General features: G+C 48.9%; 1 protein-coding gene across 2 annotated transcripts; it reads left to right on the forward strand.

The window, feature by feature from the left end:
- The first annotated feature begins 1,295 nt into the window (after positions 1-1,295).
- Positions 1,296-12,125, forward strand: OSCP1 (organic solute carrier partner 1). 2 transcript variants are annotated; one of them, XM_075438129.1, is made up of 11 exons: positions 1,296-1,453; positions 2,821-2,850; positions 6,556-6,710; positions 7,421-7,588; positions 8,219-8,299; positions 8,888-8,991; positions 9,350-9,478; positions 10,032-10,101; positions 10,804-10,943; positions 11,643-11,706; positions 12,009-12,125. In XM_075438129.1, the coding sequence occupies exons 1-11, from the start codon at positions 1,342-1,344 to the stop codon at positions 12,123-12,125; spliced, it is 1,170 nt and encodes a 389-aa protein (XP_075294244.1). In that variant the 5' UTR covers positions 1,296-1,341. The 2 variants fall into 2 exon arrangements, with proteins under 2 accessions (XP_075294244.1, XP_075294245.1); XM_075438130.1 differs by lacking the exon at positions 2,821-2,850.
- Positions 12,126-12,462: the final 337 nt, after the last annotated feature.

Consider the following 12,462-nt stretch of genomic DNA (forward strand, 5'->3'; position numbering starts at 1 on the left):
TTAAACTAAGGGAGGGGAGATTTAGACTGGATGTAAGGAAGAAATTTTTTACCATGAGGGTGGTGAAAGCCTGGAACAGATTGCCTGGAGAGGTCATGGAGGCCCCGTCCCTGGCAACACCACAGGCTGGGCTGGCCGGGGCTCTGAGCAGCCTGGTCCGGGGGCAGCAGTCCCTGCTCGCTGCAGGGGGCCGGGCTGGGCTGGGTGGCATTGAAGGGCCCTTCCCACCCAACGCACTCTGAGTCAATGAAGTCTCTGATTTCCCAGCGACTTTACGCACTTGTAGCCGCTCTCTGGCGATCCTGTCTGTTGTGCCACCGGTGGGGACTGGAGCAGCACTGCCAGCGGGGTGGCAATTCCCTTCCTGCGGCTCCCCGTGCCGTTACCAGGGGCTGCCCGCGCTCTTCTGGGCCGCAGGTACTGCCCACCGCCATGCTGTCACAGCATCCCAGCATGGCAGGGGTTGGCAGGGCCCTCTGTGGGTCCCCCAGCCCAACCCCCTGCCCAAGCAGGGTCACCCAGAGCAGGCTGCACAGCACCGCGTCCAGCCGGGGCTGGAATATTTCCAGAGAAGGAGACTCCACAGCCTCCCTGGGCAGCCTGGGCCAGGGCTCCGTCACCCTCAGAGGGAAGAAGTTCTTCCTTGGGTTCAGCTGGAGCTTCCTCTGCTTCAGTTTGTGCCCGTTGCCCCTTGTCCTGTCGCTGGGCACCACTGGAAAGAGTCTGGCCCCGTCCTCCTGACCCCCACCCTGCAGATATTTAGAGGCATTTCTAAGGTCCCCTCTCAGCCTTCTCTTCTCCAGGCTGAACAAGCCCAGCTCCCTCAGCCTCTCCTCGTAGGAGAGATGCTCCCGTCCCCTCCTCATCCTCGTAGCCCTCCGCTGGGCTCTCTCCAGTAGCTCCTCATCTTTCTTGAACTGGGGAGCCCAGAACTGGATGCAGTGCTGCAGATGAGGCCTCCCCAGGGCAGAGCAGAGGGGGAGGAGATCCTCCCTCGCCCTGCTGCCCACACTCCTCGTGATGCCCCCCAGGATCCCATTGGCCTTCTTGGCACCCAGGGCACGCTGCTGGCTCATGATCACCCTGTCGTCCCCCAGCACTCCCAGCCCCTCTCCGCAGAGCCGCTCCCCAGCAGCTCCGCCCCAGCCCGTCCTGGTGCCTGGGGCTGTTCCCCCCCGCCTTGCTGAGCGCCACCAGCTCTGCCCCGCGCCCCGGCACCGCCCCCCCCCCCCCCCGCCCGCCGCGCCTGAGGGGAGCGCAGCGGCCGCGCCCCCGCCGGCCAAGACGGCGCCTCGCGATTGGCCCCTGGGCTGCCCGGCAACGGCGGGGCCGGCGGTCGCCATGTCGGCGCGGACGCTGCCGCTGCTGTTCCTCAACCTGGGCGGGGAGATGCTCTACATCCTGGACCAGCGGCTCCGCGCCCAGAGCATCCCCGGGGAGAAGGCCCGCAAAGGTGAGCGCCGGCCGGCCGGCCGGGCCCCCATTCCCCCCCGGGGCCTCTCCCGGGCCGAGCGCGCAGAGCTGGGCCCCGCGGGCTGCGGGCCGGGGCGCGTCCCCCGGGCAGGGCTCGGGGCCGGCCCCGGTGTGCGGGGCTGCTGTGCGGGCCCGGGGGGCTTGGCCGGCGTCCGCGGGGCCTGCGGCGGGCGGCGGCCGTGGGGCTTTCCCTGCCCGAGGCGTGAGGAGAGCCCGTTGGGGGGATCGGCTCTCGTGAGGCGGCAGGGGTAGTGCCTGCCCGAAGGCGCTGCGGGAGCTCGTTTGTGGCACGCGTGCGCCTGGGGTAGAAATGGAAACGCCCTCCAGTGTTTCTGCGCTGGTGTCAGCGGTCTGAGCTTCAGGAATGCACGTTTGGCATCGGAATAGCCCAGGATTCGGGCATCTCAGGCCAGGTCCGGAGCTGTGTCAGGAACACCAGATTGCTTCGCAGTCCTTGTCCGGCTTCTATAAAAACCTGTCAGTCTAGCATTTGGTCAAAATTGTTGTGAAAGTGGCGCCCGGCGCATTCACGCGTGGGCACGGGAACTCCAGCTGATAGCTGAGCATCTCTTTGTTTACCACTTTTAAATTAAAATGGCTTTGTTTTTAAAAATTCTGGCAGCTTCCTGCCACGGGATGGGGATTGTGCTTCAGGAAGGTTTAGTGTTTTGTCATAAAACATCAGCTCTAACATAAACTCAGTATTGAAGAGGTTGTTACGTTTTTTCCTTCTCCCTCCTGTCCGCTATGAAGACCTGCTAAATAACAGCAGCAAAGGTTACACTACAGCAGTGCAATTTTTAATTGTTCATGTGTGTCTTCAGAGAATCAGCTGACAAAAGGTTACTGCTGTTCATATAGGTCTAAATTTAGAGCTTAAACGAATTTAGCCATCCTTGGTGGAATATCTCAGCAGGAGAATTAGGTCTGTGCTAGTTTGTCCACACCTGTATTTTATCCTCCAAAGCATCAGGCGTTAATTTTACTGAGATGTGGTTTTGTCCACACTGAGGTGTTCGTTAATGTTTAAAACTGTTCACTCAAATATTGTGCACTTGTAAGTGCAAAAAACAGCTGAAAACTTTGAATCAAGGGTAAAATTCTATCTCCATTGAAGCAACAAGATTTTTTCCAAGGGCAGGGCAAGGTTTCACCTTTTGTGTGCTCACTGAAAGTGAAAGATGTCAAGTAACAGAAGAGTTCGTTCTTGTTAAGCGCTGAATGCTGATGAGAAAAACCAAAGTCCCCCAGTTAGATTTTTTTTTTTTAGTTTATTTCTTTTATTCTCCTTGAAACTATTGTTCTTACTTCTTGAACTGATGTTTTTGTTTTATATGCTTCGTGTAGATGAATGGACAGATGTGGACAGGAAACGAGGTACTGTAATCTGCTGGCTGCATGCAGTAGACAAACACCACTAGATGCACACGAGGCTCATCGTACGTGAACACGCTGTACGCTGCTCCTGCAGCCTTCCAGTCAGTGTCAAAGATGACTAATAATACTCACCTGTTCATTAAAAAGCACTTTTGCTGTAGATCTTAGGAAAAAATAGAGAATATCCCAAAGTCATATGGCTTCAAAAACAAGTTGCTAATTTAACCAAGACTAGAAATAGATCAAAACTTTTTATCATAGCGGTTTTTCTAGCCAAAATGATATTTGTATTTTTCTAGCATCGTATTAATGCAAGCATATAACTGTGTGAGCCTGGTGAAGGTGGTTTTTCTGCTTAAATGCAGCCATATTATGGATACTGAATTTTTCTAAGATTTTTTTCTATACATTGCTTAGGGTTTTGACAGGTGAACTCCAGGAAAGATTTAAGGCATTTCCCTCCTCGCTGCTTATCCATCTCCGCTGGCGGTCACCGCCCTCACAGCAGAGTGACCACACAGGACCAGGTGCCCACACTTCAGCCAACCTCATCTTGACTGAAGTTACCCCTGAAGGTGGGGTTGAGCTGCGGCGTCAGGTTCTGCAGCGGAGCAGCTGCGGTGCGAGTGTGCGTTCCTCTGGACTCTGCCTTGAAGTGGCAGCCCCCAGCAAAGGGGTGTGCTGAGGAGCTGGATGGGGAAATGAATCTCTTAAACTATCAGGTTTTTTGCTAGGTGAACATGAGTAGAACTTCCAGTGTCTTTCTGAGCAGCCCTCTGTGAAGACAGATCAGGGTTATGATTCGTGTTTTTCAAAATAAGCATCATTTGTAGGTTTTGAGTATTTGCTGAAGGTAAATACTGATATCCTGGAGTTTGTCCTGGCTTTTTTTTTTTTTTGCTACCTTTACGTGCTGTTTCCAAGCACACTTTTTTGCAGCTTTTAACATCTCAGAAGTCAAAAAGATTCTATATTCCTCTCTTATCACAACCAAAATGATGAGGAGTAGCATGAAAGCCCACTTTATCATATTTAGATGGTAGCAGCACAGACGCAGATCCCATGCTGACCAGCCAGCTTCTCTTGTGAGAGAAAAAAGTCTGCCTGTGAACGCCGCTGGTGGGGCGGTCTCTGAAGAGTCACACAGAGTAACCAGCCAGGTCTGCTGAGGAAGCCATGACGAGGCGGCTTTGCCTGCCTTTGACCTTGTCACAAACTATAAACCTACTGCAAGTAGAAGGTGTGACTGTCTTGGACTCGTAACATTCCCTCCGCTGCCTTGAATGTCCTGAGAAGCATGAGCATAACCCAGGCGGAGAGACTCAGTCTCATGTCATGCATCCGAGCCATGTTACGTGGCAGCGCGCTAGCCCTTGGAACGTGTCTGTCACCACTGACATGGCCCATGCAGGCGAAAACCACCGTAAATCCTCAGCTTCTCTTCTGTCCATCGCATTGTCTATACTCGGTTTCCCTCTCCCCATCCCAGCTGATGAAACCCCTCTCTTCTAAATTGCTTTTATGCTATGTTGCTTGCCGTGCCATTTTCCCTGAGCTAACGTTCCCTTCTTTGTTGTTTTCCATCGTTAGAATGGTGTAAATATCTCCGCAGGGACTACCTGTGCTCCGAGATCTCCTTGCTGTGTCATTATCAAACATACCATGTGAGATTTGCCCTTTACCATGATTTTTTAATGGCTTTCTCAGTTCTTTTTATAGCCAATACAAGAGGCTTTAATTTCAGAAGATAATTTGTGTAAGGCTGGGTGTGCAGTTAACGCAGATCTTCCGATTCCATTGTCACTATCTACCAGCTACAGTCAGCGAACTGGGACCGTGTCTATCTCCTGACAGTTTTGGTTATTAGTGACGCTCCGAAGATGGAGGAGAAGCCTTTGTGCAGACTACCTGTGCAAGCAACTTAAAAATATTTTCCTTGGTAGCAGCATAGGGCAAAAGTTCTTATTTTTGCCATAATTCATTACTTGCAAAATGAAATATATACTAATATGCTGTGTTTGATTTTCTCCACTGAAAAAAGTGAGGATTTTTGCCTCAGACTGAAAGTTGAGATTGTTTTATGGACAATTCATTTGAAAAGTGAGGAAGAGGAGGGATTTTTTTTTTTCCCATTTGTAATTACAAAGTGTTTTTGTAATCCACACTGCTCAGAAACTGAGCTGAGACCTGTCTGTATTGTTTTGGTATTGAAAACAGGAACTGCTGAGCCCCGCAGGTGCAGTGCAGTGGATGCTGAAACGTGTGTGTCGCCAGTGATGCACACCAGTGTGGGAGAAAACCCGTAAACATCAGGTTTAAGTGGGGAGAGAGAATCTCATCACTTGTCCTCGGGCAAACGGCCATCCGTGTCCAGGTTCTCAGTGCCTGCAGCGTACCCAGCAACGTTCCCCAGAGAGTTAATCAGAAGATGAAGGGATGGGGATGTTGACTTCTTTGGGCTGTTTGTGTAGCTTCAGTACCACAGCTGTGAAAAGCCAGGTGTCTAACCCGCCCATGAATAGTTACAGCAGGGCTTCAGCAGCTGATCACTACCACTGTGTGTATGTTTGCTTTTTCTCTTTTTTTTCTTACTTCCACTGAGATTCTTCTAATCCATAAGAATCAGCTGGCATTATGAGCTTCAGTAACAATCAGCTGCTCAGGAAAATTCATGCTTGTACAGTAATCTAGGAACAGAAATTTTTGTTTAACTTTTTTTTGGTAGAGAAATAAATGCTTATTTATGATAGCTCTGTAGAATGTATCAGGTATGTGATAAAAGTATATCCAGCACAAAAGCAAAGATGCTGTATCTGCTTGAATCACTGCAAAATGTTTTCATGTTTTCTGTCTGCTTTGTATTAAAAGTTCAGTAACCAGAGCGTAGCCCTTATACTCGGCACTCTATGATCTCTACATACTCCTGAGTAAGCTGCATAACAATTCCATGTCTAAATTTACAAGTGAAAAAGTGAAGCACTCAAGGAAGTTTAGAGTTCTGCGCGTTTGAGCTGCTCTAGTATACGCAGATGTGGCTGTGTCGGAGCCCTGGGTGGCCTGACATAGATCTCAGTGTTATAAATGCTGCCTTAAATACTTGTCAATGTTAATCCGTTTAACACAAATACTTCAAGGAGCCCTGAATCATTCAGGAGCTTCTGTTTAGAAGGCAAAATAGACTTAATAGTGTCAAAGGCTAAAGAGAGAACAGGCAGTGTCAGCTAGCTATAGTCTGCAAAAATCTAGAGCGATGCAGAGGGCTCTGCGTAGGAAGCGCACCGAATCACAGGATGGCGGGGCTTGGAAGGGACCTCTGGGGCTCCTCTGGTCCAACCCTCCGCCACAGCAGGCTCACCCGGAGCAGGCTGTAGTGCTGGCCATTGCTGTGAAAACAAGGCAACAAACCCTGTCTTATTCCCACTGGAAACCAGGGTTTGTTGTCTACGGCTCAAGTCGCATTTCTGCCCGTGGGGACAGGCAGCAGGAATCGTGCTGCTCGCTTAGACCAGTGTGGGTGGAGAAAAATGTTGACGTTAAGAAGCGATGTTCCTCCTCCATTTTTCTTTTGTGACTATGTACCTAGTTTTCACAGGTAAGCGGTCGTGTCAGTCCTCGCAGCTGTCAGCACCCAAGTTCGCAGTGTGGAGTGAATCAGATGAATGTGCTGTTTCTGAAGCAAAAAACAGAGACTCTTTGTCTTTGCAGTTATGAATGACATCATCACAACCATGTTCAATAAAAAATTTATGGAAGAGCTGTTTAAACCACAGGAACTCTATTCCAAGAAAGCTCTGCGAACAGTGTACGACCGGCTAGCTCATGCTTCGATCATGAGGCTGAACCAGGCGAGCATGGACAAGGTAAAAAAGACCCCCTGCCCTGTCCTGACTATGCTGGATTTCCGTGCTGCTGTTCACAAGTTTCTGACTGCGGTAACTAGTACATGGCTTTATATCACTGTAGTTTTGAAGCATTTTGTAACAGCTTTCCTTCCATTTGCTTCCTTTGTAAAAACAATTCTCAGCCAAGGAAGCTTCGTCAAAATCCATGGCATTATCAGATACTTCAGTACTTGAACTCAGTACTAAGTATTTCTGCTTTAATGTGTAAATGTTTAATTATAAGAGGTTCAGTAAGCATTCTTTATTGGATATTTTATATATATTAAAAATGTGTGTGTATAAATATGTACATATATATAAATATAAATATTTCTGTGTTGACACTCTTTTGCAGTTGCAGGTGTTAAAATTTTTGCCTGCAAGCACTATATCCAGTGGACAATTTTGAAAGCATCTGTGGGAACTGGGTTACCTGTGAGACCTCTGCCCGGGTGTCAGCGTTGTTGAAATTGGCAGTAGTTCTGATGGCAGTTGGAGAGACCAGCAGGAGGGCTGACAGTGTGGTTGCAGAGGTCTTATTTTCTTAGGAAACAAAGTTAAAAAGGTTGTTCTTAGCATAGGCGGGTTCTAGTGTCTAAATCCCTTTCTACATAAATGTGGAATTACCTGAGCGGTGTTGCTTTCTGGACACAATGACGGAACCAAAATTTCCCCATGTTACTTTGCAGCTGTATGACCTTATGACTATGGCTTTCAAATACCAAGTGCTGCTGTGCCCTCGGCCCAAAGACATTCTGCTGGTCACATTCAATCACCTGGACGCCATCAAGGATTTCATACACGATTCCCCTGGCATTCTGAACCAGGTGGATGAAACTTTCCGACAGCTGATTGAAGTAAGAATCCTTAGAAAAATGGTGGGACACACTGTGGTTTGAGATTATTTTTTTTTCTCTCTTTAAAGCTAATCTGCTAATCTTCGAGACTAAATACTACATCAGTAAGTGCTGTAGTGAGTGTGGAGGTTGATATGTTCTCAACCTCAGAGAACCATCCAAATAACCTTCCCCTCTTTTTAACCTGAGGGAAACAAACTGGCCTCCTGGTTAGCAACTCCTGCTCATGTAGCTGCTGTGATTGTTTGGACAAAGAATATGCGTGTCCCTGTGAAAGGGAACTGGTTTCATAAAATGTTAAAAGTTCTGGGAAGTCATGAGATGTTTCCAGAGGGCTTCTGGAGAGGGAGATGTCTACGAGTCAAGTGTTACTTTGCTACTGGTCCAGTTTAAATTAATACATTGCTTATTCAGCCTGATCAAAGTCTCCACTGACTTCAGCAGAAATTAAAGCGGACTTGGTCACAGATTACTGATAAACACCAGCAGCCCACCTTATATCACTTCTGCATCCCCTGCCACACACGTACCATTTTTGGCCAGCAGTATTCTGACATACTTGTTTCCACGTTCACCTGGCTTGGACGTGGTTCACTTGCAAAGCCTCATGCGAGGGTTTCTCTTTTCCAGACATACAGCTGTCTCTCTGCTGGGGAATTTCAGCTCATCAGGCAGACACTCCTCGTTTTTTTCCAGGACATGCACATAAGGGTAAGAGCCCGATATAACTAGTCAGTAAGAACAGAAGGGAGTTCATGGCTAGAATACGAAGGTATCTCGTCATAATTAAACCCTAAGTTCGCGGTTGTTACTTGTGATTTTCAGTCATCTTGATGCACTTTTGCAGTTTTGGTCTTGAAAATTTTACAAATTGAGCACATTACTACAGTAATACTCAATTCTAAAATGTTTTGAAAAAAGTAATTTCTGCTAGTACGGATTTACCAGTTGAAAAATGTTTTCCGTTTTAGTAGAAACTTGATATGAAACTGAGAACCTGAGCTTGAAGTCATGGGGCTTGATACTCTCTAAATAAATTGGTCATACCCAAGTGCATAAACAGTATGCTTTTTTCTTGATTTTTTTTCTTTTTTTTTTTTAACTGTTACATCAGTGTGCCCCTCTGGACCACAGTTCTACATTACTGGCTTTGGCCTGTATCATAGTCTCTGTATGTATGTCAAAATCTTCAGGAAACCAGTCCCAGTCTAGGCAGGAAGGCTGCAGGGTCAGACTTCAGAGAATTCGTATCAGAAGATATGTAATTTATTTTCTAGAAAGTGGAATATTCTTTTGCAGGTCTCTATCTTTCTGAAGGATAAAGTGCAAAACTCTAATGGTCGCTTTGTGCTGCCAATATCAGGCCCTGTTCCTTGGGGTACAGAAGTTCCAGGACTTATCAGGTGAATTCTGAACTGCTGCTTACACTATTTGCAGTGCCTCGCGTGTATGGCTGCTCACGCAGTCAGTCCCAGAGGTCTGATGGGAATTGAGCTTAGGCTGTCATTCGTGTTGCATGGGTAGCTGAACCGCCAGTACGGACTATTTAAAGGGCAGGATTTGGGACTAAGTCACCCAGCAATGCAATACTAAGCTGTTTCAGGCTTTCTCTATTCCAGTAAATTAGCAATTAGTCATTTATCCATTTACCAACATGCAGAATAGGGTTTTATTCCCGTTTCTTTTGTACAGTAAGCAGAGGAAGTACTGAAAAGCAGTAATGAAACTACAAATATGTTTCAATAATGACTTGTTTTTAAGGATGTTTAATCGCAATGGCGATGAAGTTAAAAGAACTGAGTTCAGCACTGGTGGAAATTATGTTACGCCACAAAGGGAAGGATCTTTTGATCTTTATGGAGACAGAGTCCTCAAACTTGGAACAAATATGTAAGTAATTTTTGTCCTACATAAGAAACCTGAAGTAAATGTTGTTGGTTATGGATTTGTTCAGAAGCACATCTTCAGCCTTGTGTTTTTATTTTTACCTCTTTCGCTGTTGTCAGCTTGACTTCTTTACAAAGTAATAGCCCGAAACAGAACACGTGTAGATAGATGTGTATAGAGCTGTGGAAAAGAGCAAAAGTTTGATTTATGTCTACAGTAGAGCTGAGTAAAGAGTCTTCTCATCTGGTACTGCATATTCTATGAAATGTAATTTAATTTTAACTGCGTTCAAGAAATCCTTTCTTTTCTCCATGTTTGTCTTACGTAATTTTTCCATTCACAGAAGAAGAGACAGCAGTGTTCTTTCTTACAGCTTTATCACTCGTACATTTAATGCCTCAATACTCCACAGAAGTGAATTGTAACTTCTCATTTAGTTATTTGCAGTCTTCAGAAAAGTACCCTAAAATCATACTTAGATCCTGTGCTGCTCCCTCCAGTTGCTGCATCACATACAAGTAACGGGTTACTCTTCCTCGTGTGTTCTTCTCCCTAGGTACAGTGTTAGTCGGCCAGTAGAGACACAGATGTCGGGATCATCCAAAAACTTGGCATCCAATGCGAAGGTCAGTGTTGTTCTGTTCCTGTCCCTCGTTAGCTGGCTAACTGGGCTCTGTCAGTGAGTCCTGCAGCTGGTCACTCGTGATGGGAGCGTTTCCTTTGAGCAGTTTCACCACGTCCCCCAGATCCTACATTCTGCTTCTCTTGCTCTTAATAGATGGGGGCACTGAATGAAGCGCCCATATCTGTCGTCTCCAAATCATTTACAACACAGTTGCACTATATAATTGCACCCTGTGCTCATCTCCTTTCTAAGGGAAACAATAACCATCCTTTTAGTCTACACTTACGGGATAAATTTGGGGGAAGCTTTTTAGTTCTTCTCAGAGCCCCATCCAATCCTCCACGGTCCCTTTTGAGCTAGGGGAAGGGCAGGTCTTCCTCAAGAAACTTACACACAGCTTATGCAATGGTACACGTGCTTCCTATTTTAATCTCTTCAGAAAACAGAAAGCTGGTTTTACAGATTTCTCAGCTGTTCAATTTAGCTGGAAAATCATCTTGTCCTGGGTCTATAAATTCAAGCAATCATTTTAAATATGTAGCCGATGATTACTAGTTATCTGCATAGTCTGTACCATTAACAATACAGAAATGTATTTATATCACTCTGAGGAACATTTATTTAATATCAGAAAACACAAAAATGATTACAGTCCTCATCCCTGTGGTAACCTGACCAATGAACCCATCGCTGTTTTCTGCAGGAGAATATAGTCCCTAACCCGCTCGCTAAAGAAGAACTGAACTTTTTGGCCAGGCTGCTGGGGGGTCTGGAGATCAAGAAACCTGGTGGCAGTGAGACAGGATTTCGACTGAATTTGTTCACAACTGATGAGGAGGAAGAGTACGCTCAAGTCCTTCTTGGTCTGGGGTTTGTGATGTGGTGCTCTGTGCCCCGGAGACTAAAGCTGGCCCTTACCTGCCGTAGGGACAGAATAGCAGGCCTTGTGGCGTGGTGTTATTCTGGTCCGGATGGTCCTCCCAGAACAGAAGAGGAGCAGTTTCCCTGGCTTGACCTGTCTGTGAAGGCTGTCACAAGGAGAGCTGCTGGTGTCCCTGGTGTTTCCCTGCTGGTGTCTCCTGGGGCGCAGGGCGTCGCGTCCCCTCTGGGTGACACCGGCGGTCGGCAGCCAGTTCTGTCCCGTGGGACAGAGACAGCCGTTGGGCCCCGTGAGCTCTCCTCGCCCCGCATACTCCTGCGTGTGTCAGAGATGTGGGTGTAGCTGATGGAAGGGGCCCCAACACCATAGCCCCCTCCTGGCAGGGGGCACAAGGGTAGCGAGAGGTTTTGTCACATGATTTCTGCAGTGTTTTTACCTGCTGCTAATCTGAACTCCAGAGATATTCCCGCTGTTCTACACTTAGCATAAGAAGTCTAAGATAGGGAAAAGTCTGCAAACCGGGCTCAAGACATTAATTTGTCCAGTAGGAATAGGGACATTGTCCAAACTTCATGCCTGCAGGAGCCTCATGAAGTCTGATTTTTATAATTTACTTGCATGTCTTCATGAGATTAAGCACTCTCTTCATGTTTTCAATCAAGACACGCTGCCCTGACTCGACCAGAGGAGTTGTCGTACCAGGTTATCAACATAGAAGCCACGCAGGTAGGTACGGCGCGGTTCAGGTCGTTGATGCTCATCGCCCTGCCTTGCGGGGAGCCGGGTTCCACCCCGAGCGGTGGCTCCAGAAAGACGTGGGTCCCCATTTCAGCGAAGCGTACAGGTGGGCAGCGGCAGCGTGTGGAGCCAGGCGGTGGAGTCGGTGACTGCTTAATAAGAGAGCTTGAAACGTGACCGCTGTTCGAGCGCGTTTCCAGCCGCGCAGGACGGAGAACCGTTCCTGCAGCCCCTGCGGCGGGGCGCGTCCCAGTGCCGCCCGGCGCTGAGGCGCGGTGTGTCCCCCGCAGGAGCCGGCGCGGCGGGCGGAGCTCTCCCGCATCCTGGGGCAGCTGGAGGTGGCGGAGCCGCGCCCGGGGAGCTCCGGGAAGGGCGAGGACCTGCTGGCGCTGATGGACGGGCTCTGAGCCGGGGGGCGCGGCCGGCGGCGGGGCGGGTGAGTGCGCGCGCCCGCGCCGGGGCGGGGCGAGGGGCGGAGCGGCGCGCGCGGGTGCGAGGGCAGGGCGGCGGCGCGTGAGTGTGCGGGGGGTGGGGGAGCGGGCGGGGGCGGGAGCGCGCGTGGAGAACGGGGGCGGGCAGCGAGGGCCCCCGTGTGCGGGGGGGAGAAAGTGAGGACCCCCGTGTGCGAGGGTGGAGGCAGCGAGGGCCCCTATGTGCGGGGGGGAGGAAGTGAAGGACCCTCGTGTGCGGGGGTGGAGGCAGTGAGGGCCCCCATGTGCGAGGGGGAGGAGTCAGCGAGGACCC

Source organism: Opisthocomus hoazin, chromosome 17 (genome assembly GCF_030867145.1).
Source record: "Opisthocomus hoazin isolate bOpiHoa1 chromosome 17, bOpiHoa1.hap1, whole genome shotgun sequence".
Classification (NCBI taxonomy): domain Eukaryota; kingdom Metazoa; phylum Chordata; class Aves; order Opisthocomiformes; family Opisthocomidae; genus Opisthocomus; species Opisthocomus hoazin.

Coding starts and splice junctions, on each gene's coding strand:
- OSCP1 (XM_075438129.1), top strand. CDS start 1,342: ATGTCGGCGCGGACGCTGCCGCTGCTGTTCCTCAACCTGGGCGGGGAG. Junction 2,851..6,555: donor AGATGTGGACAGGAAACGAG/GTACTGTAATCT, acceptor TTGTCTTTGCAG/TTATGAATGACATCATCACA. Junction 10,944..11,642: donor ACAACTGATGAGGAGGAAGA/GTACGCTCAAGT, acceptor TTTTCAATCAAG/ACACGCTGCCCTGACTCGAC.